Below are 27,466 nucleotides of genomic sequence, written 5' to 3'. Positions count from 1 at the left end.
TAGAAAATAGGGTGTCAGACGCAGAAGACAAGTTAAACACTCAAGGGTCAACAATGGATAAACACGCAGAAAAAATTAATGCATTACAGGCAAAGTTAGAAGATCTGGAGGACAGGTCACGGCGGAGCAATATCCGTGTAGTTGGGCTGCCCGAAACTAACGGACAGGAAGACTTACTGACCTTTGGTGCAGTTACATTACCCAACCTGCTAGGTATGCAACCCGTAAATGGGGCTTTGTTGGTAGAGAGAGCACATAGGATCGGAGCACTAAGACAACCTAGAGAGAGCAACACCAGGCCAAGAGTGCTCATCATTAAATATTTGAATTTTCAGGATAAGGCCAGCATAATGTATCATTATAGAAAGACCAGAACACTTCTTATAGGGGACAAACCAATCCTGATTTTTCAGGATTTTTCAGTGGAGACATCAGGGAAACGGCGTGCTATGGCACCGTACTGCTCAGCACTAATAAAAGCTGGGTTGAGAGCCTCTATGAGATACCCAGCTAAAATCACGGTACTGGGGATGGAAGGTGTTACAGCACTTAATACGGTAGAAGAAGCAAAAGCTTTTTGTGCTGAAAATAATATAGAAGTATAGAATATCAACAGTTCAGCACGAACACAGAAAGAGGATGCTGTGGAATAGAGAAACAGTTGAAGAGGCGGAGGGTGGGGGAGTGGGAGGTCCGGGGGGCGGGGATTACACTAAAAATTTTTTTCTTTTTATGGGTTTTTTTTTGTTTTTGTTTTTTTCTTTTCCTCCCTTTTTTTTTTTTTTTTTTTCTTCTCTCTTCTTCTTCTCTTCTTTTCTTTTCTGACATCTACTAGAATAGGAAAGGATGAGTATGGCAATTAATTGTGTATCATGGAATGTGGGAGGGATAACCTCCCCCATTAAGCGTAAGAACATCTTTAAACTATTGAAAAAGCAAAAGCCTGACATTATATTCCTGCAAGAATTGCACCTAAAAGCGGCTGAAATAGATAAATTAAGAACTAATTGGCTGGCAGAAGTCATTGCAACCCCATGCGTGTCACGGAAATGCGGGGTAGCTATACTATTGAATAGAAGTTTAGATTATGAGATATTAAATTCAAAATTGGACCCTCAGGGTAGATTCATTATTATGCAAGTCAAAATTGATGAGAAAATATGGACTCTGTGTAATATATACGCACCCAACACATTTGAAGTTAATTTTTGGCAACAGATAATAAAGGAACTGACACCGTATTTAGGCCAGAATCTGATAATTGCAGGAGACATGAACACAACGACATATCCTGATAGCGACAGATCTAAGGTGGGTCGCAGACAGGCATATCAACGGGAGGCAAGAATTTTTCGTAATTTCTTAAAAACTATTAAAGTACATGATATATGGCGCTTGCAACACCCAGACGAACGATCCTATACGTGTGAATCTAAGGCACATAGATGCTTTTCCAGAATAGACATGTTCTTGATAGATGAACATCTTCTAAAACACGAAATCCGGACGCACATAGAAGAGATAATATTATCGGATCATTCAATAATTAGTTTTAGGATATTACTCCATGATAGGTCGAGCTATAGGACAAACACTTTCAGATTTCCGGGGTATATGTCAGACAATCCAAAATTCAGTAACTGGGTCGCAAACAAGTGGAAAGAGTATATCATATTCAATAGAGACTATGCTGATAAGCTGGAGATTTTGTGGGAGGCAGGTAAAGCGGTCATACGCGGCGAGATAAAGGTATATATGGTCAACTTAAACCGTAAAAACAAAGCGAGAGAAATTCAGTTGGCAAATCAAGTTAGGAGAGCATACGTGAGGTATTTGAATGGCTCTAGCCGGGTTAATTGGGAAAAATATGCATATGCAAAAACAGAAAGGGAACAATTTATGAAAGAAAAACGGGCACAGGAAGAGGCAAAATGTAGGGCGAGATTCCAAGGATTACAGGGAGTTTCGGCAAAACATTTAGCTAAGATAACTAAGTTTCGTAAGAAACAAAATATAATTTCCACAATTAAGGAAAATAAGAATACATACACTAGCCCTACAGCAATTAAAGAAGCATTTTTTCAATTCTACCAAAAGCTATACTCGAAGGAGGAAATAAACACAGAAAGGAAGCAACAATTTTGGGAGCAGATAAAAATTCCTAGAGTAACGCCAGAGGCACTACAGCAGATTAACTCCCCAATTCTGGAAGGAGAGGTGGTAAGAGCCATTCAAAAAGCCAAATCAGGAAAAGCTCCTGGGCCGGATGGCCTCTCGGCCGAATTTTATAAGATGACTTCAGGAATAATAATAGGGACGCTAACTAAGTTATATAACGGCTATTTTATTAAGAAAGAAATGAAATCCCCTTATTTTTCGGACGCAATTATATCATTAATATTGAAAAAAGGGAAAGATGCTACAAATTTATCATCATATCGCCCTATCTCATTGTTAAATCATGACTACAAGATATTAATGTCTATAATAGCGGATAGATTGAAAAAAGTAATACCAGATCTAATACATCCGGATCAGGTCGGGTTCGTACCAGGAAGGAATTCTGTACGTAATATGAGACGGGTATTAGCAACGGTGGAGCACTTTTTTTGGGCCGGGCAGGGCACCACGGGGCAGAGAAGGAAACGGGGAGATAAAGATATTGCATTAGTAACAATAGATGCCGAAAAGGCATTTTATTCTATAGGATGGGACCACCTCTTTGAGGCTCTGGAGAAATTTGGCCTTACCGGTGCCCTGTTCGACCTGATTAAACTGATCTATAAGACACCGAAATCACAGCTGCTAATTAACGGGGAACTATCTAAATCAATAATTCTTGAAAGGGGGACGCGTCAAGGGTGTCCACTTTCCCCTTTATTGTTTGACATTGCGCTCGAACCACTTGCCATATATATTAGACATAAAGTAGCCCCACTGAAGATAGGGGCAGAAAAAATGACGATCTCGCTCTATGCGGACGACATTTTATTTTTTTTGTATGACACAAGTACCTGTATCCCACAACTCCTACAGATTATCAAGGTATTTAGCTCATTTACCGGCTACAAAATAAACCCTGCGAAATCTGAAATTTTATGGATAAATAAAACTAAGACGAGTTATAATACAATTTTTAAAGAGGTCCAGTATATTAGTTATTTAGGGATCAAAATTTCACGGAACCCAGGTGAATGGTACCAGTTGAATTATAGAGAACTATTCGATAACATGGAAGCAGAAATAGGAAAGTGGAATATGTATTATTTGTCACTATCTGCACGTATCATACTGATAAAAACAATCTTCTTTCCAAAGATATTATTTCGCATGCAAAATTTACCATTAGTGATTAAAAAGAAGGATACTGACAAATATAATAGAGCATGTTCATTATTTATCTGGGGCAAGCAGAAGGCCCGTATATCAACTGAAAAACTGTCTTATGCAAAAAAACATGGCGGATTTGCCTTCCCTAATATCAGGTATTACAATTATGCAACTTTGATTAAATTCGGAATAGACTGGTTGAAGGAGGCAGAATACATTACCTATAATAAACTAGAAACAGAGATAGTTAAACCATTCAATCTGAAAGCAATATTGCATTGCCCATATAGGAATTTATCAAGTAATGTGGCGAATTTAGTAACATTCACCAGTATAGTTTGGGCATGGCAAAAATATTGTGATACAGTGGGTCAAGAATATCAAGTGTCAGCATTTCTGCCGATTGTTGGGTGCGTAGATTTTTCACCGGGTCTAAATAATAGGATCTTTCGTGAATGGCATTGCATGGGATTGAAATACTTCTCACAAATAATATTGGGACCAGAGGGATCAACACGAACCTTCGAGAGCTTGGCGATAGAATATAATTTACCCGCTAAACATTTTTATACATACCTCCAGATAAGACACTATATAGATACTCATATCAAGAGATACGGTGCGGACTGGAGTCAGCCAGTGATTGACCCAGGCCTAAAGCTATATCAAGCTGGAAAACGGTCCATAGCTATATGGTATCAGAATATAATACAGAGATTAGGAATTAGACAAATGAATTTGAATACGGAAAAATTTTTCAGATATTTCCCTTCCATACAAAGTGAAAATATAGTGGATAGTATTAAAAGGGCGGAGGAAGCCACGGAGAGAATTAGTTGGCGGGAGTCGCATGCAAAATTGATAAATAATTTTTATTTGACGCCAGAGAGAATTAGTGGCTGGGATAGAACAACTCCAATAAGCTGTTATAAATGTAATTACGTAAAAGCAGATCTGATGCATTGTTTATGGAGCTGCCCGAAAGTACAGCAATTCTGGCGAAAAATTCAGTTCTGGCTCAACAAATATTTAACGGTTAAAATAAATTTGGAAGCAATACAGATATTTTTTTTGTATCAGACGGAAAATATAGGAGATAAAAATCTTACAAATTTGGCCATCCTGGCAACACGCAGTCTCATATTCCAGAAATGGAAACATAGAGAGGTGCCAAACATGAAGGAGTTTATAAACAACATGAAATTTCAAATGATAGTGGAAAGACAGGATCTAAAAAGTAGGGAGAAATACTACAAAAGGTATTTCCGCAAATGGGAAAAATATATTGTAGACTGGCCAAGGGCGCTACAGCTGCAGTTTCTTGAACCTTTACAGAGCTCAGTTCCTTTTCTAAATCTAGTAGTGGCAGGAATCCTACCGGCACATTGGGTGACGAGATAAGGCAACACATCCATATTGGATATGAATAGAAGCAAAGAAAAGTATTAGAGGGGTGTTTTTTTTTTTTTTTTTTTTTTTTTTTTTTAAATCTCTCTTTTCTTTTCTGTCTGTCTTCGTTTGTGTTTTCCCCCCCCCCCCCACGGCCTCCGACACTCCCGCCCATAGTAAAAAAAAAAAGAAAGAAAGGAAAAAGCTGTTCTCAGATAAAAAGAGGAGAGGTTATGCGGACATCTTCGAAAAGTAGATATAGAAGATGCTGAGAAAGTAGTCCTAATAGACCGGATAGAAGATATGAGGGATTTGAGAGAATCATGGGAAACCCGCAGGGTGGTAGGTATGAGAGACATCAGATAGAGGGCATCATCTTAGAATGACCATTAATCCTAGGGTTAAGAGTAAAAATGAACAAGGACAAGTGTATTTATTGGAAGGCAGAGAATAAGATTGTATTGATGTTCCCAATGTGTTATCATTGTGTTGGTCTCCGGTTTGCAGTTTTTCTTTTTCTTTTTTCTCAAAACTGTTGCTGGGTGGATGTAAAGAATCTCTTCAGAATGTTGAATTAGCTAAAAACGGGGACAGCATAATTTTCGGAATTTAACATGTGGTAATTTAAGATGACAATGAATGGAAATGTCACAATGCGGAGCTGCGTCTCCAAAGATATGTATTATCAGATATAATTTTCAATAAAAATATTCAAAAACCAAAAAAAAACAAAAAAAAAAAACCATCTTGGAGCGCCTCACAATCTTCAAGGATCTCCAGAGCTGTTCCTTATGAAAATAGGAATAATTTATGAGGTTTTAATCAGGCAATGTAAATGTGTATGTTTACATTAATCACCAAGGCAGTACTCAAAGCGCCTTAGTGATGAAAGAGGTACCTCACATTCTGACTTGGGCAGAACATGATAATTGCATGATTTCAGCAATTCACATTCCGGGTGTGGAAAACTGGGAAGCAGACTTTCTTAGTTGTCAATACTTTCAACCGGGTAAATGGTCCCTGAATCAGAAGACTTTCAAGCATATTGAATCATTGGGGCAGGCCAAACAACATCTCATGGCCTCTTGCTTGAATAATTAATAGATGCTTTTGTGATTCCCTGGTCGCTCAATCTGATTTACATCTTTTTCTCCTTTTGTGTTACTACCCAGGATAATAGCCAGGATGAAACAAAAATAGACCTCTGTAATACTGATTACTCCAGTTTGACCTTGCAGAACTTGGTATGCAGAGCTAATACAAATGTTCTCCAACCAGCCTTGGCATCTTCCTCTCAAATAGGTAAACCTGTAACCTTCTACTTGCCTGTAACCTGTTACTTGGCAAATTTTTCACAAAATGTGGAAAACTTTTTTTTTCATTTGGAAATCTAAACATCACAATTAGAATTATTTTCAAATTCCTTGTGTTTTGCAATTTTTACAAAATGGTCTGGATAAAGTTTATCAGCTAGTTCTCTTAAAGGTCAAATTTTAGCCTTGTCGATCTTTTTATCTTTTTATCAGATCAGGTTCTCCTCTGTGGAACCTTAACCCGATTTAAGTTCTTTAGGCTCAATCTTTTGAACCTATGCATGGTCTTGATATTTAACTTATCTTGGAAGGTTCATTTTCTATTGGCCATTTCCATGGCCATAGGGGGTCTGAATTGTCTGCCCTATTCTGTGACTAGCCTTATCTGATTTTTCATCAGGAGAGGGTGGTTTTGAGAAACAACTATTCTTTCCTGCCTAAAGTGGTAGGAAATGTTGGTTCCATCTCTCTCTTCAGCTCCAAGAAATGCTAAAAGTTGCTTCACAACTTGGAATTGGTCAGGACCTAAATGTTCAGGCCACAACATAATTTAACAATTATTCTTCTTTGTTTATTTGTTTCTCTTGTACCCACAAGGGACAGAAGGCTAAAGCAATTACCTTAAATGCTTGGCTTAAAGCTTTGATTAGTAAAGCATATTTGGAAGCGGGGACCTGTGCCTCGGAGTGAATTACTTTTCATTTTACTAGAGCAGTTGCCACCTCTTGGGCTTTTAGAAATAAACCTTCCAATGAAATACATTGTAATACGTCTGCCTCTTCTGAAGTGACTTTTGGTAGTAAAGTTCTGCAGGCCTGCATTGTACCCTTACCTACAGCTTCCTTTTGCGATCAAAGTCATGGATTAAAGTTAATGCATCTCTCCCATGTCTTCTATATCCCTTTAAAGGAACACAAAATTAGAAGTAATTCATTATGCAAGCAGACATCAATATTCTAATATTTTTGTCTGTATGTTTTAAGACCAGCGCCGAATACAGAGAAATGAAAACAGAGATAAAAACACAAAAATGGAGGCGGCTCTTGAGTTAGTGAGGCCTTAAGCAAGGCTCAATATGAGGCCTCTTGGCACAAAACAAAATACAAAAATCAACCAAATAAATCTGCCAAAACAAGGGGTCACAATCTAAAGTTAAAGGGTAGCAGATTCAGGAGAAATTTGAGGAAGCATTTTTTTACAGAAAGGGTGGTGGATTCATGGAATAAACTTCCATTTGAGGTGGTAAACACAACGACTGTAAAGGAGTTCAAAAATGCCTGGGACATGCATAAGGTTATCCTAAGGAAAAAGTAACATGCAATATGGGTAGACTTGATGGGCCTTTTTGGTTCTTATCTACCGTCAAATTCTATGTTTCTATGAAAATAAATTTCTTTGAATTTTGCTGAAATCTGTCCCTATGTGCATTAAGGTTCACCCAAACCCTTCCTATGGGTTTTGGCAAATATTCAACCTGAATTTATTCCCAATTCCCAAAGTTGCTCCAAAATCATTACAAAGAGATAAAATGGACAGAAAGAAGAGAAAGAAAAAAAGGCATAGAGAGAAAAAGGAGTGAGAGAAAATAGAAAAGGGAAAATGATAGTAGAGAGAAAGTGAAGAGGGAAATAAAAAAAGAGAGTCAAGAGACAGAAAATAGAGAGAAGGAAGTAGAGTGTTTATAGAAAAGAGATGAGAAGAGAGAGATAAGGGAGAGCAGGAAAAGGATGCTAAAAGAGTAAAGAGAACAAACAGAAGATAGTGAATAGAAAGAGAGAGGAGGGAGGGGGAGAGATAAAAAAGAGGAAAAATAAATAGGGGCAGAATAAAAGAGAAAGATGAGATAGAGCAAAGAGAGAAAAGAAAGAGAGAAGGAGATATTGCAGAAAGAGAATGTAACTTGTAAACTAGGAAGGGCAGATGTTTGGTTTTCTTTTAATTCCTCAGACTATCCCATGCTCCCTTCTCTCTTCAAAAAGTGCTTGGCTATTTCTCACATCCTCAGGTTCTTCAATTGATCAGACTGATCTGTACTCACCTCATAAACGCCTATATATGTTTACTTGCTGTTTCCGATTCACACGGCGCAGCATAACTGCCTGCATGGTACTCATGTTTTGGAACATGTAGCCCCCGTGTAAACAGTAGTAACTAGCATAATGTCAAGGACAGAGCTCACAGACAACTCCTCGTCTATGTGCCATGCAAGCAGAGGCATAACTAGAAACCACAGGGCCCAGGTGGGTGCAAGAATCAAAAATGTGAATTTGATACATTTTTTTTTTTTTTACATTTAACACAGAAAAAAAAAATGTGAATAAGATTACATGTCTGCAAAAGGAGGTACCCTGTGCCCACAGGCTGTGAGATGGTTTGACCCCCTATTACTGTATATAGTGACACTGTTTAACCCACCAGTACTGTATATAGTGAGTTAGTGACAAAGTCTGTAATCTGCCGGTGAGATGGCTGGCCTGACCCTACCCCCCCCCCCCCCAGTACTTTATACAGTGACCACAGTAGTCTGTGACATGGTCCAGCCCCCCCGTACTGTATATAGTGGTACTGTATAGTGACACTGTTTACCCCCCGCCCTCCCATGCTGTAATAACAAGGTCTGTAATTTGCTGCTTCCACAAACATACACACACATACATGCATAAATACACACACAGTCACATACATACACACACATACATGCATAAATACACACACCATCACATTCATACATACACACATATAAACACCAATGGGTAAAACAGAAACACTAACCCCTGTAGTCAGAGACACTAGTGAGGCATCATGTCACACTGTAGTTTTGCCCCTGCATGCAAGTGATGCACATAAAACAGTCCCAATATGAAGATAAACACACTGTGAGGCTACTGTTTACATCAGGCCTTAGGCGGCTACCTATTTGGCCTAATGTTAAAGCCATCTATGCACAGAAATTACAGTAAAATCGATTCTATGTCACAAGATTTAAAGTTTAAGCTCTCATTTCATAAGTGTTTTTCTGATGTCAGCATTTGATAAAACTTATTCCTAACAGCATTAAAATCTAGAGCACCTCAGATTTGAAAACTGATACATGGCACTGTCTCATTCAAGGAACTACATATATGATACATACAGTGGGGCAAAAAAGTATTTAGTCAGCCACCAATTGTGCAAGTTCTCCCACTTAAGAAAATGAGAGAGGCCTGTCATTTTCATCATAGGTATACCTCAACTATGAGAGACAAAATGTGGAAACAAATCCAGACAATCACATTGTCTGATTTGGAAAGAATTTATTCGCAAATTATGGTGGAAAATAAGTATTTGGTCAATATCAAAAGTTCATCTCAATACTTTGTTATATATCCTTTGTTGGCAATGACAGAGGTCAAACGTTTTCTGTAAGTCTTCACAAGGTTGTCACACACTGTTGCTGGTATGTTGGCCCATTCCTGCATGCAGATCTCCTCTAGAGCAGTGATGTTTTGGGGCTGTTGCTGGGCAACACAGACTTTCAACTCCCTCCAAAGGTTTTCTATGGGGTTGAGATCTGGAGACTGGCTAGGCCACTCCAGGACCTTGAAACGCTTCTTACGAAGCCACTCCTTCATTGCCCGGGCAGTGTATTTGGGATCATTGTCATGCTGAAAGACCCAGCCACGTTTCATCTTCAATGCCCTTGCTGATGGAAGGAGGTTTGCACTCAAAATCTCACGATACATGGCCCCATTCATTCTTTCATGTACACGGATCAGTCGTCCTGTTCCCTTTGCAGAGAAACAACCCTAAAGCATGAGGTTGCCACTCTCATGCTTCACAGTAGGTATGGTGTTCATTGGTTGCAACTCAGCATTCTCTCTCCTCCAAACATGAAGAGTTGTGTTTCTACCAAACAGTTCTACTTTGGTTTCATCTGACCATATGGCATTCTCCCAATCTGCTTCTGGATCATCCAAATGTTCTCTAGCATACTTCAGACAGGCCCGGACATGTACTGGCTTAAGCAGGGGGACACATCTGGCACTGCAGGATCTGAGTCCCTGGCGGCGTAGTGTGTTACTGATGGTAGCCTTTGTTACGGTCCCAGCTCTCTGCAGGTCATTCACTAGGTCCCCCCGTGTGGTTCTGGGATGTTTGCTCACCGTTCTTGTGATCATTTTGACCCCACAGGGTGAGATCTTGTGTGGAGCCCCAGATCGAGGGAGATTATCAGTAGTCTTGTATGTCTTCCATTTTCTAATTATTGCTCCCACAGTTGATTTCTTCACACCAAGCTGCTTGCCTATTGCAGATTCAGTCTTCCTAGCCTGGTGAAGGTCTAGAATTTTGTTTCTGGTGTCCTTCAACAGCTCTTTGGTCTTCACCATAGTGGAGTTTGGAGTGTGACTGATTGAGGTTGTGGACAGGTGTCTTTTATACTGATAACAAGTTAAAACAGGTACCATTAATACAGGTAATGAGTGGAGGACAGAGGAGCCTCTTAAAGAAGAAGATACAGGTCTGTGAGAGCCAGAAATCTTGCTTGTTTGTAGGTGACCAAATACTTTTTTTCCACCATAATATGCAAATAAATTCTTTCCAAATCAGACAATGTGATTGTCTGGATTTGTTTCCACATTTTGTCTCTCATAGTTGAGGTATACCTATGATGAAAATTACAGGCCTCTCTCATCGTCTTAAGTGGGAGAACTTGCACAATTGGTGGCTGACTAAATACTTTTTTGCCCCACTGTATCTCTAAAATCTGAGAAATCTTTTTTCCTAATCAATGATGTAAAAAATACTTGAACAGAAATAACATATTTTTTAAAAAAATCAGTATACCCTTCATGTCTGTATTCAAATTGCATTAATATTGTTTAGAACATATCATGAGGGTTTTTAAATATAAGAGGTTAATTTTAAACATTTAAAATTATAATTAACATGATACACTGTACAACAAGATAATTCCAAACAACTTTAATTTCATACCATGAGCTGCCAAATAGCCTTTGTATTTGTCATTATTGTTTGGGTTGTAAATATCTAGCCCGTTAAAATTAACATGATTTTGAATTTGGGGCTTGGGTCTTTTATGTAGATAACAGTGCTTGCTTGATCTAACATTATAAACACTTAATCTAACCTAATCTAACAAAGATCTAACATAATAAACACTTGATCTAACCTAATCTAACAAAGATCTAACATAATAAACACTTAATATAACCTAATCTAACAAAGATCTAACATAATAAACACTTGATCTAACAAAGATCTAACATAATAAATACTTGATCTAACAAAGATCTAACATAATAAACACTTGATCTAACCTAATCTAACAAAGATCTAACATAATAAACAATTGATCTAACCTAATCTAACAAAGATCTAACATAATAAACAATTGATCTAACCTAATCTAACAAAGATCTAACATAATAAACACTTGATCTAACCTAATCTAACAAAGATCTAACATAATAAACACTTGATCTAACCTGATCTAACAAAGATCTAACATAATAAACACTTGATCTAACCTAATCTAACAAATATCTAACATAATAAATACCAACTAGCTTCACCAACTAGCACCTGTAAGGGGTTAAAATAGGAGAAAATAGCATAGTACATAGTAGAAGCAATACTATTGTAGCTGTACGCAGCAAATTAATGTCCCTTTAAATCCCAACTCTTTAAGTTATATCTTATCCTCTGTAACAGGATGCGCAAGGAACAATACGGTAATTGATTACACGGATAGTACAAGAATGCAGTGCAATCAATGTTTTATTGAAAGAATACTTAGCATCTGGTATAGCACAGCTGGTCAGAATAACACAGGCCAGGGAAAAACATGTCACTACTCCAATGACATATGGCTAAGCAAAAACATTGAGCCTTCCAGATTACGTGGCTTTCATCATAATGGAAGTAATAAAAGGAAAATGTGTATTACAGGTTTTGTCTAAAGAAACCATTTGTGGGGAGAAAAATATATACACTACATGTGTGAAATGGTCACACTACACCTTTTCTTTACACGTGGGCTGGGTGCCCAGCATAATGAATCATGACGTTCAGAACATCTTACTAAATTTTGAAATTGCTTTCTTATGGTGGTGAGAGTCCACGATTCATTACTGTTGGGGATTCATCACCTGGCCACCCTCCTACTTCCCTGACCTTTAATTTTCTAGATACCTATCTGGAAGTTTTGGGCAACCATTCCTAAGGTGATGGAGCTATCCCTACCTTAGCTAGGCGTACTACGATTCGGGCCCATGGATAGGAAATTGGCAAGTTTTCTTGGGAAGGCTTTTTCTGTAGGAGGGCCTATTATTTCAACCAGCTTTGGGTATTGCTTGTGTTGAGGGAGTAACATTCATTGATGTGATTCCTTATCTGACTTAGTTTCAGAGGAGACTTCCTTAGAGGAGTCTTAAGTCTTAATTTTTTGCTTACATTTAGCACAATCCTTTATTAGTGATGTGTTATTTGCATTAATGTAAAAATGCAGATTTGGTTGCCCTCACTATTAGGGCCCTATGGTTAAAATTGTGGCCTGCTGACATAGGGTCTAAGTCAATATTTTTCATGTTAACATCAAGGGGAAGACCATCAGGTTTGCTCCTTTTGCCATTCCAGAAATTAGAAATAATGTTCTTAGAAACCAGACTCCTTCAAGTCTACCTGTAAAGCCAATCCAGTCTGGAATAAGTAAAACATAAAGTTACATTCTAATTCCAGGTCTGCATGAAGGTGCGGCCCCCAAACCAGAATCATTGCTGGTTGGATGCAGTTTAAGCCTTTTGTTAAGAAGGCCTAGTCTTCATCTGTTCAGGACCCCTGGGTAATGGGAAAGTTCACTGGAGTACAGAATATCTTTTCAGAAACAATCTCCTCAAGAGAAGTTTCTTCTGTCTTATGTATCAAAGAGACCAGTGAAGCTGAAAGTTTTCCTTCAGTGTGTTCAGGATTTGGATAACATGGGAGTGATTGTTCTGTTCCTGTGTCGAGTCAATTCTTGACAACTATGGACTTGAAGGATGCCTAAGAACATTACTGTTTTTTTGGTTTTGTCTTTCTGGTCAGACATTATCAATTTGTAGCTCTTCTCAAACTCCCTCTTTACCTTTAGCGGCCGCTCATACAGAGAAACTATGCTGTTTTCTTTGCAGTCATGGCTGGAAGGGCAACGTCGCAAAGAGTTCAGTGACTTCTTCCGCAAGAGTGTCCTTTCTGGGAGTGATCATACATACGGTTTTCATGCGACTATGTCATCGCAAGCTTAAGCTTAATTCTGCTGGCAAGATTTTACAATGCCTATCCTAGGCTTCTGTAGTTCAGTGCAAGGATCTTGTATATCTGATGGTGGCAGTATCAGATGCCATTCCATTTGCAAGGTTTAATTTCCATCCACTGCAACCATTTAGGCTAAAGCAGTGGAATGGAGGCCACAGCAACCTGACTCAGCTAATCCATCTAGACTCTTCAGTCTTGGTGGATATCCCCCTCCTCAGTTTCTAATGGGATGAGTTTTCCTTTTCCGTCATGGGAGATAATTACCACCGATGCCAGTCTCCTAGTTTGGGAACTCAAAGGTATCAGGGAGTTTGGTCTCCTCAGGAGTTTACCAATAAATATCTTGGAACTCCATTTGAATTTCAGAGCTTCTTCAGGCTTGGCGTCTTCTTCAATTAGTTCCAATTTGTTTGCTTTAAATCTAATATCATTGCCACAGAGGTTTCTTGCTTTCTGTATTGAGCTGAAGTCCATCAGTGTGCCATCTCTACAATACGCATTCCTGGAGTCATCAATTGGGAAACAGATTTTTGAGTCAGTAGACTCAACATTTCTCAAAATGGTCCCTCAATGGGAAGATTTTCGATCAATTAGTGTGTCACTGGGGTCGTCAGGAGATCAGTTTGATCCTTAAGAGGTATTAATAGATGCACTTGCAGCTTATTTGCCTTTTCAGTTAGTATATCTGTTTCCACCAATTGTACTCTGTTAGAGGATGATTGCTTGGATAAAAAAACAAATGTTTGCAATCATAAAAGCTCTTGGTTGCCATCAGGACGTGGTATGTAGATCTTGTTCAGATGTACAGTGTGCCTCTGTGGTGTCTTCCTTCACATCCAGATCTTCTATGTTAAGGTTTCTTTTAGAAAATTAACCAAAAACATGTGGTTCCTTCCTTATGTACAAATCCAAACTCTTCACAGGAGAGATTATTACTTTATTTGGATGTAATCATGGCATTGTAGCTTTATCTACAAGCAACAAGAGACTTTTGAAAATCATCCAATTTGTTTGTTTCAGTTTCAGGGAAGCCTAAGGGTTAGAATGCGACTTCTTTTACCTTATCTTCTTAGTTAAAGATTCTGATTCTCAAAGCTTACTTGGAGGCAGGACAGTAACCTTCTTTACGTATTATGGTTCATTCTGCTTGCTCTGTCTTCTTTTTGGACTTTCAAGAATGAGACATCAGTAGAACAGATCTGCAAGGCTGAAATATGGTCGTCTTTTCCCACTTTCACTAAATTTTATCATTTTTATGTATTTGGTAGGAAGGCCTTCAGGCTATAGTTCCTGGTAAATAGGTGCCTGCCTTTCCTTTTTGACTCCACAAATTGGGTATGCTGCAAGTTTCCAACAATAATAAATTGTGGTCTCTCACTACAATAAAAAAGAAAACATAATTTCTTCTTACCTGATAAATTCCTTTCTTTCTTGGTGGTAAGAGTCCATGAACCTGCCCATTTTTTTATAGCGGCAGTTCTGGTTTTCAAATCTTTACCCTATTATATTTCTTACTACTTCCTCTTTTTCTTGGCTATTAGTAATACTGGGAGGGTCAGGGAAGTAGGAGTGATATTTAAGCTCTGGGTGTAGGGTGTCTTTGCCTCCTCCTGGTGGCCAGGTGATGAATTCCCAACTATAATGAATCAAGCACTCTCACCACCAAGAAAGAAAGGAATTTATCAGGTAAGAATAAATTGTATTATTCATTTCATTTCTGCTACATCTTCACTTCAGTACAAAGTTAAAACAAAATAATTTGACCTGAGGTGCCTCAAATAACTGCCATTCATATAACTACCAGAAAAAGAAGAAAGGGTGTGCTGTAGAGCTACCCCACACAGGATAAATTGTTACATACTTTTTTTTTTAGCAAATACACTTTTAATTCATCATAAAATAGCCCTGTAACACTTTAACATCACCATAAAACATATTCAAATATTATCCACAATACAGCCAACTAGAGGACAAATTGGTGGGGCCTTGAAATATAAAGTGTGGAAAAAGTACAGCAGATAGGATTAATTGAATATACAGGGAGTGCAGAATTATTAGGCAAATGAGTATTTTGACCACATCATCCTCTTTATGCATGTTGTCTTACTCCAAGCTGTATAGGCTCGAAAGCCTACTACCAATTAAGCATATTAGGTGATGTGCATCTCTGTAATGAGAAGGGGTGTGGTCTAATGACATCAACACCCTATATCAGGTGTGCATAATTATTAGGCAACTTCCTTTCCTTTGGCAAAATGGGTCAAAAGAAGGACTTGACAGGCTCAGAAAAGTAAAAAATAGTGAGATATCTTGCAGAGGGATGCAGCACTCTTAAAATTGCAAAGCTTCTGAAGCGTGATCATCGAACAATCAAGCGTTTCATTCAAAATAGTCAACAGGGTCGCAAGAAGAGTGTGGAAAAACCAAGGCGCAAAATAACTGCCCATGAACTGAGAAAAGTCAAGCGTGCAGCTGCCAAGATGCCACTTGCCACCAGTTTGGCCATATTTCAGAGCTGCAACATCACTGGAGTGCCCAAAAGCACAAGGTGTGCAATACTCAGAGACATGGCCAAGGTAAGAAAGGCTGAAAGACGACCACCACTGAACAAGACACACAAGCTGAAACGTCAAGACTGGGCCAAGAAATATCTCAAGACTGATTTTTCTAAGGTTTTATGGACTGATGAAATGAGAGTGAGTCTTGATGGGCCAGATGGATGGGCCCGTGGCTGGATTGGTAAAGGGCAGAGAGCTCCAGTCCGACTCAGACGCCAGCAAGGTGGAGGTGGAGTACTGGTTTGGGCTGGTATCATCAAAGATGAGCTTGTGGGTCCTTTTTGGGTTGAGGATGGAGTCAAGCTCAACTCCCAGTCCTACTGCCAGTTTCTGGAAGACACCTTCTTCAAGCAGTGGTACAGGAAGAAGTCTGCATCCTTCAAGAAAAACATGATTTTCATGCAGGACAATGCTCCATCACACACGTCCAAGTACTCCACAGCGTGGCTGGCAAGAAAGGGTATAAAAGAAGAAAATCTAATGACATGGCCTCCTTGTTCACCTGATCTGAACCCCATTGAGAACCTGTGGTCCATCATCAAATGTGAGATTTACAAGGAGGGAAAACAGTACACCTCTCTGAACAGTGTCTGGGAGGCTGTGGTTGCTGCTGCACGCAATGTTGATGTTGAACAGATCAAAACACTGACAGAATCCATGGATGGCAGGCTTTTGAGTGTCCTTGCAAAGAAAGGTGGCTATATTGGTCACTGATTTGTTTTTGTTTTGTTTTTGAATGTCAGAAATGTATATTTGTGAATGTTGAGATGTTATATTGGTTTCACTGGTAAAAATAAATAATTGAAATGGGTATATATTTGTTTTTTGTTAAGTTGCCTAATAATTATGCACAGTAATAGTCACCTGCACACACAGATATCCCCCTAAAATAGCTATAACTAAAAACAAACTAATAACTACTTCCAAAACTATTCAGCTTTGATATTAATGAGTTTTTTGGGTTCATTGAGAACATGGTTGTTGTTCAATAATAAAATTAATCCTCAAAAATACAACTTGCCTAATAATTCTGCACTCCCTGTAAACTTCTGTAAAGGGTTGTGTATAGGGTTATCAGCTAACTGGCATTTTACTGACATGGACGGAATTTTAAGGTTCAGGGTGATGTATATAATAAGGATAAATATGGAAACTAAATCAAAAGTCTGGTTAGATGAAATTTCTCCAAAGGGTGTGAGATTCTAATTGGATGTCATTTCCATTTTAAATCTATACTAGCCATTTTGGGGCCAAATTACGAGTGGAGCACTAACGTTTGCGCACTGGCGATATCAGGTTTTTGAGTTTGTTTGCACCCAAGTTGAATTGTGCTTGTGAAATAAATGTGATAAAAAATAGAAATATGTATAAAGTTCACATAAGGATATATGGGTTCTTCCTTAGAATCTTCAATCTTCTGATCTTTCTTATTTCATTCTCATAGAAAGGAAACAAAAATGTGCCACATAGCGTAACTCTGTAACAGTGTCCAGTGAAAAATACTTGTATACAAATGGTTTCTCACATGGGTTGGAGCTATAACCAAGCTCAGGTAAATGCGCACACCCACTTTATACTGTTGGGTAAACAGTTGCTTTCACATGATATTTGAATAAAAGAATTTATTTAAAATACATAAATATAAAAGCGTCACAAGAACTGCAAATACACCGTATATAATAGGATCAGGCAATACAATTTCAGTTATTGCTCCAAATGAGCTAAACACAGTGCCAGAGTCAGTGGATAGGAGTGCAGAAACTTAACCACAGAACCTCCCACTTAGTGACCAGCATAGGTTGCTCTCCCTTTAGGTGTGCAGGTACTTTAACAGACGCAGAGAAGAGGTATATCCGATGTACGTTTTGCTAATAAGCTTTATCAAGGAATCAATGAATTGTGATTGTATTACAAATTGAAAGTAAATATGATTTACACTACAATGATTACTGTGACCTCAGAGCTCTGGTTAAAGGGCCACTGTAAGTAAATATTTTCTATGCCTGTTACTAACTAACTACCCCAAATACGCTTTTTATCAATAGCATTTCATTAACATATCTCTACCGTATATCAGAAATCTTGTCTGCAAATGTAATTGTTTTCCAAACCCACTCCGTGGGTATCCTTTGCTCTGTACCAATCCGTTTACAATACCTAGGTTTCAAAATGGCGCTTTAAACACAAAGTTATTGGTTTAAGTATTTTGAACACACAGTGCTGAAAATAGTGGGCAGGATAACGTGACATCATCGGCGAATAAAAGATATAACTTTTAGAACGTTATGAAACTTCGTTTTGGAGAAAATATAGGTCAGTAGGTTTTAATTAATGTTTATTAACTTTAATATGTTAGTTGTTTAGCTTAAAAATTATAACAGTAATCCTTTAACTGTTTTGCGAAACTAAAAAGTTTCACAAAACACATCAAAAATACATTTATCTATATATATATATATATATATAGAATTATGTATTTATGAACAAATAGAACATATTCTTCTATGTGAAAAACATTGGAATGTGAAATATTCATATTTTAATGTCGGGTTAGCACGTTAGCAGGTTAGCGTGCGAGTGGGGTGTTTTCCACTTTATTTTCTCCATTGACTTCTATGAGGGAGTAGGTTATCACATATTGTAATGTTAGGTTTTTGCGAGCATCGGGTTAGCGCAAGAGCAATAACCCTTTACTTTCAACTTGTAATAAAAGAGCAACCCAACGCTCGCAAAAACTAGCACAATTAGAGTGTGAGCGAAAGCACTAAATAGAGCTCCACTCGTAGTCCGGCCCATAATCTCTTAGTTACACTGTATAATTATTTATGCAAAATTAGCACTCCCCTGTATTTTTTTTTACAAGAAATTTGGCAACCCTAAAGCCGTATCCAATAAAGACGTTCCATAGGATCAAATTCTTGCTGTGTATAACATTCAGCTGAGCCTTTAAAAAGCTGCTGCTCATACTTACTTGAAGCGCATACTCTGACAATAATAGCATAACTGGGAAGAAAACTACTACAACCGCTGGCTGACACCTCTTGCAGCAAACGTTATCTTTTTAATATAGTAGCACCGTTAGTCACTGTCAATAATTAAAGATTCAAAGATATATAGAGGCCTATTTATCATAGGTCTAGCGGACCTGATCCGACAGTGCGGATCAGGTCCGCAAGACCTCGCTGAATGCGGAGAGCAATACACTCTCCGTATTCAGCATTGCACCAGCAGCTCACAATAGCTGCTGGTGCAACGCTGCCCCCTACAGACTCGCGACCAATTGGCCGCCAGCAGGGGGGTGTCAATCAACCTGATCGTACTCGATCGGGTTGAATTCCGGCGATTCCTGCCCGCCTCATCAGAGCAGGCGGACAGGGTTATGGAGCAGCGGTTTAGACTGCTGCTTCATAACTGGTGTTTCTGGCAAGCCTGCAGGTTCGCCAGAAACACAGGCCCTCAAGCTCCGTACGGCGCTTGCTAGATAGGCCCCATAGTGTCCTACTCTTGCTCTCAGTGGGGTCATCAAAATTAAATACTACTTTAACAATCCATATATTAAATTACAAATATTTAGATCCATGCAGAGTACTCACAAACCATAGTAGTACAATTATCACACTTATTTGCCATCGATATTAAAGGGATAGTAAACACCAAAAATGTTATTGTTTAAAAAAGATAGATAATCCCTTTATTTAACGTTCTCCAGTTTTCCATAACCAACACTGTTATATTAATATTCTTTTTACCTCTGTGATTAACTTTTATCTAATTTCTGCCTCCTTACCTCAGATCTTTTTACAGATTTGCATTTCAGGCAATTAGTGCTGACTCTTAACACTGTACTGACGTACATGAAGTTATTTATCTATATAACCAATACTTTAACTATTTGTTTAACCATATGCAGAGACATTGAAGGATTGCTACTCTTAAAGGGACACTGAACCCAAATTTTTTCTTTTGTGATTCATATAGAGCAAGCAATTTTAAGCAACTTTCTAATTTATTCCTATTATCAATTTTTCTTCGTTCTCTTGCTTTCTTTATTTGAAAAAGAAGACATCTAAGCTAAGGAGCCAGCCAATTTGTGGTTCAGAACCATGGACAGCACTTGTTTATTGGTGCTTTACAAATCAGCAAGGACAACCCAGGTTGTTCACCAAAAATGGGCCGGCATCTAAACTTAAATTCTTGCTTTTCAAATATAGATACCAAGAGAATAAAGAAAATTTGACAATAGAAGTAAATTAGAAAGATGCTTAAAATTGCATGCTCTATCTGAATCATGAAAGAACAAATTTGGGTACAGTGTCCCTTTAAGATTAAATGCTCTAACAAATTATTATATATCTTTTTAACATCATAATGGCCCTTTAAAAGCTAGCATGGAATACTGGAGTAAGGAACTAAAGCCCACAAAGGACTCAGGTCCTGTAGAGAGGCACACGAGTTTGTCACCTCTTGGCCAATAGCAGTGGCTAATTCTCCATTTCATTTTTTTTAGTATTTGCTGCCTCTAGTATGTGAGTGAGTGCCAACCACTTTCTGGTGCTATTTTTGTGCATGTTTGGGGTAAACCCCTATAGGTAGATTTATCATACTCCAGGCGGACATGTATGCCCTGCATCGCTAAATTTCAACAGCATTTAACATTGCACAAGCATTTCTGGTGAAATGCTTGTGCAATGCCGCCCCCTGCCAATCGGCCGCTAGCAGGGGGTGTCAATCATCCCGATCGTATCTGATCGGGTTGATTGCAGTCCACCAAATCAGAGGTGGCGGATGAGTTAAGGAGCAGCGGTCTTAAGACAGCTGCTGCTTAACTCCTGTTTCCGGGGTGCCGGAAGGCTCAAATGGAATAAGCAGCATCCGCTGCTTAACCCCTTAACGACACGCGTCGTACAGGGTACGTCTTGCATAAACTGGTCTTTAAAGACCAGCGACGTACCCTGTACGACGTTGTTGTTGAAAGCGGCTGGAAGCGATCCTGATCGCTTCAAGCCGCTTTCCGGTTATTGCAGTGATGCCTCGATATGGAGGCATCACTGCAATAACATTTTGCCCCATCCGATGCAGAGAGAGCCACTCTGTGGCCCTCTCCGCACCGGACATCGATGGCCGCAATCGTTGGTGGGTGGGAGCCGACATGGGTGGCGGGTGGGCGGCCATCAATGGATTGCAGAGTGCAGAGGTGGGCGGGATCGTGGGCGGGATCGCTGGGGGGGGCGCGCATGGACGCGCGCGCGTGCACGGGGAAGGCGGGCGCGTGCACGGGGAGGGAGCGGGTGGGAACCATTACACTATGGAACATAGTTTGTTTACATTTAGAGGGATAGAGGGAATAAAAACATAAATCACAATAATCAAAGTGATCTGGGAAGGGGTGGGGGTTTAGTCTTGGGGGGGGAAGCTACACTACAGAAAAGTGGGGAAAAAATAAAAAAAATATATTTTTTTGTAAACTGGGTACTGGCAGACAGCTGCCAGTACCCAAGATGGCTCCCAAAAATGTAGAGGGGGAGGGTTAGAGAGCTGTTTGGGGGGGGGATCAGGGAGGTTTGGGGCTAAGGGGGATCCTACACAGCAGCATATATAAATATGCTAAAAAAAAAATAAAAAAAAAATAAAAGATACATTTTATTTTAGTACTGGCAGACTTTCTGCCAGTACTTAAGATGGCAGGGACAATTGTGGGGTAGGGGAGGGAAGAGAGCTGTTTGGGAGGGATCAGGGGGTCTGATGTGTTAGGTGGGAGGCTGATCTCTACACTAAAGCTAAAATTAACCCTGCAGGCTCCCGACAAGATCCCTAATTAACCCCTTCACTGCTAGACATAATACACGTGTGATGTGCAGCGGCATTTAGCAGCCTTCTAATTACCAAAAAGCATCGCCAAAGCCATATATGTCTGCTATTTCTGAACAAAGGGGATCCCAGAGAAGCATTTACAACCATTTGTGCCATAATTGCACGAGCTGTTTGTAAATAATTTCAGTGAGAAACCTAAAATTGTGAAAAAATTACGTTTTTTTTTTAAATTTGATCGCATTTGGCGCTGAAATGGTGGCATTAAATATACCAAAATGTGCCTAGATCAATACTTTGGGTTGTCTACTACACTACACTAAAGCTAAAATTAACTCTACAAGCTCCCTGCATGCTCCCTAATTAACCCCTTCACTGCTGGGCATAAAACACGTGTGGTGCGCAGTGGCATTTAGCAGCCTTCTAATTACCAAAAAGCAACGCCAAAGCCATATAAGTCTGCTATTTCTGAACAAAGGGGATCCCAGAGAAGCATTTACAACCATTTATGCCATAATTGCACAAGTTGTTTGTAAATAATTTCTGTGAGAAACCTAAAGTTTGTGAAAAAATTTGTGAAAAAGTGAACAATTTCTTTTATTTGATCGCATTTGGCGGTGAAATGGTGGCATGAAATATACCAAAATGGGCCTAGATCAATACTTTGGAATGTCTTTTAAAAAAAAAAATATATACATGTCAAGGGATATTCAGGTATTCCTGACAGATATCAGGGTTCCAATGTAACTAGCGCTCATTTTGAAAAAAAGTGGTTTTGAAATAGCAAAGTGCTACTTGTATTTATTTCCCTATAACTTAAAAAAGCAAAGAACATGTAAACATTGGGTATTTCTAAACTCAGGACAAAATTTAGAAACTATTTAGCATGTTTATTGGTGGTTGTAGATGTGTAACAGATTTTGGGGTCAAAGTTAGAAAAAGTGTATTTTTTTCCATTTTTTCCTCATATTTTATAATATTTTTTATAGTAAATTATAAGATATGATGAAAAGAATGGTATCTTTAGAAAGTCCATTTAGTGGCGAGAAAAACGGTATATAATGAGGAAGAGGAAAATTACAGCTAAACACAGACACCGCAGAAATGTAAAAATAGCCCTGGTCCTTAAGGGAAAGAAATTGAAAAATGGCCTTGGTCCTTCAGGGGTTAATAAATCCAAAAGTGTCCTTCTTTAAAAGGCTTTAAAAGGAATAGATAGATGAGTGGACACTATGAAGCAGAGCACAAAACTTAAGAAAAAATTATGAAATGATTTATCTACACAAATGATCGACCCCTGTGTAAGGTAGGATATATTAAATACAGCAGTGTGCCAGGAACGAACAATAGCTCAGTGGCTTGTTCAAGAGCCTGGTTACCACCTGGGAGTAGGTTCTCTTAGCCCAATTGTGCTTTTCACAGAGGAAACGTTTCCTGAAGTATCAGTCTGATTCCACCTTGTATGGTTAGTCCAGCCCCGAAATACCAGGCAATTCTCTTCTGAACAAGGGAAATAACAACCCTAGATGATCGTTTTGGCCTCCTTTGGGCCTCGTCAGTGAGGTGCTGTCATATCCCTCTAAACACATCTGGTTTCCCCCATCACCCTTAGGGAGACTTTCCCCAGGGTCATAATACAAATACACACAGAAAGAGAAGCAAACTCCCAGGGATGAACAACAGCTCATCAGTATATCAGTCTGATCTGCCTAACAAGGTCAGTCCAGTCACGAAATACCAGGCGATTCTCCTCTGAAGAGGTAGCATGGCAACCCCCAGACAATCTTTTCGGCCTCCTTAGGGGTATTGTCAGTGAGGTACAGCCATGTCCTCCAAGGCACATTGGGCAAGGAGTCCACGTGTGGTTTCCCCCTTCACCCTTTTATTAAATGTTTACCAGCTCTGTGTTTAACATTCAAAAGGTTAGATGATCAGTAGCTTACACTATTGTGTAAATGATGCAAGTATTCCCTGTTTGTTTTTTTTACTGACGGCTATGTACATATCTTTTAAAAATCTGTATAAAAATGATTTTGATTTAGCAGAGTGATAAATATACTGTGTATACAAAATGACAGTTTGTTTTCCCCTTTCCCATTTTGTGTAGGAGTGTCAGCGTAAGCTGGATCATAAACTCTCTTTGGATGCATATCTTCTAAAGCCAGTACAGAGGATCACAAAATACCAGTTGCTTTTAAAGGTATTTTTTTATTTGTTAACAATTTATGATAGGGGGTGCTTTGGATTTTTGTGAGGTACTAAAACAAAAAGAAAATATTTTCTGCTGGAATTTCCAAAGGAAGCCATATTTACTACTTTTATAAAATGGCTATTATTCATTTTAATGTTAAAGGCACAATAATCAAAATTATAGGGCCATTATGGTGAAAAAATTACACTGTTGGTTCCAAGCATAAACTATTGCTGGTCACGCAATCCATCTGTGTGACTAGCGTTGCTGATTTCTGCTTGGGACCAGCAGTCCTCTGGGGATCCAGAGTGATACTTTAACTATGTGTTTAAAGGTATATGAAACCAACATTTTTCTTTCATGATTCAGATAGAGAGGCCCATTTATCAAGCTCTGTGTTTCTGGCGAGTCTTCAGACTCTCCAGAAACAGCAGTTATGAAGCAGCGGTCTAAAGACCGCTGCTCCATATCCCTGCCCGCCTGCTCTGAGCAGGCGGACAGACATCGCCGGAATTCAACCCGATCGAGTACGATAGGGTTGATTGACACCTCCGTGCTGGCGGCCGCAAGTCTGCAGGGGGCGCGTTGCACCAGCAACTCTTGTGAGCTGCTGGTGCAATGCTGAATACGTAGAGTGTATTGCATATTGTAATTAATACATACTATTTTAATAACATAATGTAATAAATGCACACACAATTGTCACATTCAGAAAGTTAGGAAATATCACACTTTTTGTAAACAAGCTACAACCATAGTGACAAAGCTGCCCCTTGCCCTGACTTGTTTAAGATGTAGGAAGACTAACAGTACTGGTTGCACCTTAGATGAATAACAAACAAATAATAATTGTTAAAGTGTGATGGAAAAACAGGAATAACAGGAATCATTTGCATCAAACAAAACCTTATGTATAACACTTGACAGTGATTAGTATTTCTAATATATCATATAGAAACATGAGCATCCTGCTACAATAATAATAATAATGATTGCCTTTTTCCAATGTAACAGATTTGTGAAAGCTACAAACAACTGGGCAGGCTGTCAGATAACAGGGGTATCACTATATTAAAGGGAGAGTAAACACTTTGGGTTCTATTTATCAAGCCCTTCTCCCCCCTTTGACTGCAGGTTCGCACAAGGGAACCTGCATTCTGGATTTATCAAGCAGTGGTCTCTAGACTGCTGCTTCATTGCCCTGTTCTCCACCTTCTAGGTGGGGAATTTAAATCTCCCTGTTCTCGCCCGACCAGGAAGATTGACAGCTCCTATCTGTGTGTGATTGGCTGTGCGCGGGCAAGGAGCATGGTGGCATGCAAGTATATGTACAGGAATAAATCAAATTAAATATGCATAGCGTAAATCGTAATTGTAGTACACTGTATTTGCAAAAATCACACAGAAATTTGAACTTATAAATACAAAATGCAAAGCATAATTGTTGTTTTTTCGTAAAATGGGCTGAACATGGGCGTTTCATGGGCGTATATGAAAAAGTCTCTCTAATCCCAGCGTAATTCTATAAAGATTTTCGCACTGCAGATATCACAGTTTTTTCTTGCCAACTAAAAGGTGGCGAGCTGTAACCAGAACAGTCAAAATAATTATAACCCTAATAGAAAAACACATATATACGAAAATATAGGTGAATGTAAGATGCTTTATGCAGAAAGCAGCATAATGTGAGTTATATTGGCTGTAGGATTTAAATTTTAATGTGCTCCCCCTGCTCCCTGCTAACTTCGCTCTAAGAAGCGAAGTGTCCCTATCCAGCTCCAATACTTTTAATAGGAGTCATCTCGCCACTCACAGGGACTGCCCCTTTTTTACGATCATTCCACCGGGGCAGTCCTGCGAGAGTTGTCAAGAAAAAAAAACAAAATTTATGCTTACCTGAATTTATTTATTTCCGGATATGGTGAGTCCACGGCTTGAGTAATTACTGTTGGGAACATCACTCCCGGCCAGCAGGAGGAAGAAAAGAGCACCACATTTAAACTGCTAAGTAACACTCCCTTACCCACAACCCCCAGTCATTCAACCAAAGGGAAATGGAGAAAAAGGAGTAACACAAGGTGTAGAGGTGCCTGAGGTTATAGTCAAAAGAACAACTGTCTTAAAATGGACTCACCATAACCGGAAAGAAAGAAATTTATCAGGTAAGCATACATTTAGTTTTTCTTTCCTAAGATATGGAGTCCACGGCTTGAGTAATTACTGTTGTGAACCAATACCCAAGCTAGAGGACACGGCTAAATAGGGAGGGACAAGAAAGGCAGTCCTAAACTGAAGGCACCACCGCTTGAATAACCTTTCTCCCAAAACAAACGTCAGCCGAGGCAAAAGTATCAAATTTGGAAAATTTGGAAAAAGTATGTAGAGGAGACCAAGTTGCAGCCTTGCAAAATTGTTCCACAGAAGCTTCATTTTTGAAAGCCCAAGAAGAGGAAACAGCTCTTGTGGAATGAGCCGTAGTTCTCTCAGGAGTCTACTGTCCAGCAGTCTCATAAGCCAAACAAATTATACTCCGTAACTAAAAAGAAAGAGTAGTAGCAGTAGCTTTCTGACCTTTACGTTTCCCAGAGAAACAGACAAAGAGGGCGGAGGACTGGCGAAAATCCTTAGTCACCTGTAAGTAGAATTAAAGAGCATGTACAACATCCAAATTGTGTAACAAACGTTCTTTGGAAGAAGAAGGATTAGGACACAGAGAGGGAACAACAATTTCCTGATTGATATTTCTATTAGAAACAACCTTAGGAAGGAAACCTAACTTAGTACGAAGAACTGCTTTATCAGCATGAAAAATAAGATAAGGGGAATCACACTGCAGAGCTGAGAGTTCCGAGACTCTTCGAGCAGAAGAGATAGCAACAAGAAACAAAACCTTCCAAGATAACAACTAAATGTCTATGGAATGCAACGGATCAAACAAAGCCAGCTGTATAACTTTAAAAACAAGGTTAAGACTCCAAAGAGGAGCAACAGACTTAAAACTAAAACAGATGTGACCTTAGCCACTAGAGGGCGCTAGAACAACCAGTGTAATGTAACGGAAGTGAAGAGCTTCCCAATATGTATGTGCACTAGTAGAGTCAAATGCCAAGTGCACTACTGAACCTAATAAATCAATTACCTAAGACGCTGACTGTGTGTCTCCAATATGAAAGACAAGCTGCACCTCTCAGTAACAAAATTGAATTGTAAAAACTATAATAAAAGTGTGATCAACACACAAGAGGGCGCTAAATACCCACTGGGAGGTAGATTGTAAGTGATTAAATAAACAGGCAATATATATGTACAACTGGGAATAGATCATGGGCTCTCACCATACAGACGATATAACAAATGATGTTCAGTCCCAAATATATGTGCAATGTTCATATATAAAATGTCCCAATGATGGAAGCAGAAACCAGTTGCTGCCGATAATGTTGCACTTTCCTCTTTTAAGTGCCCTCTTCTCTCCTTGATGACCGTAGGCAAATCTGTAGGGGTGGAGGGAAAACAGAGGCGACAAATGTGTGTATCCAATGTGATGGTGAACCCCCCTGCACACGTATGCTATACCCAGGGTA

At 39.1% G+C, this 27,466-nt stretch overlaps 1 protein-coding gene across 1 annotated transcript in view; it reads left to right on the top strand.

The window, feature by feature from the left end:
• MCF2L2 (MCF.2 cell line derived transforming sequence-like 2) overlaps positions 1–27,466 on the top strand; it is a 1,253,992-nt gene that overhangs the window by 1,054,798 nt on the left and 171,728 nt on the right. Inside the window, 1 exon segment of the mRNA XM_053711855.1 lies at positions 23,799–23,891. Coding sequence (XP_053567830.1) covers positions 23,799–23,891 — 93 coding nt within the window.

Source organism: Bombina bombina, chromosome 4 (genome assembly GCF_027579735.1).
Source record: "Bombina bombina isolate aBomBom1 chromosome 4, aBomBom1.pri, whole genome shotgun sequence".
Lineage (NCBI taxonomy): Eukaryota > Metazoa > Chordata > Amphibia > Anura > Bombinatoridae > Bombina > Bombina bombina.
The sequence above is the reverse complement of the archived record's forward strand: the minus strand, read 5'-3'. Positions and strand labels throughout refer to the sequence as shown.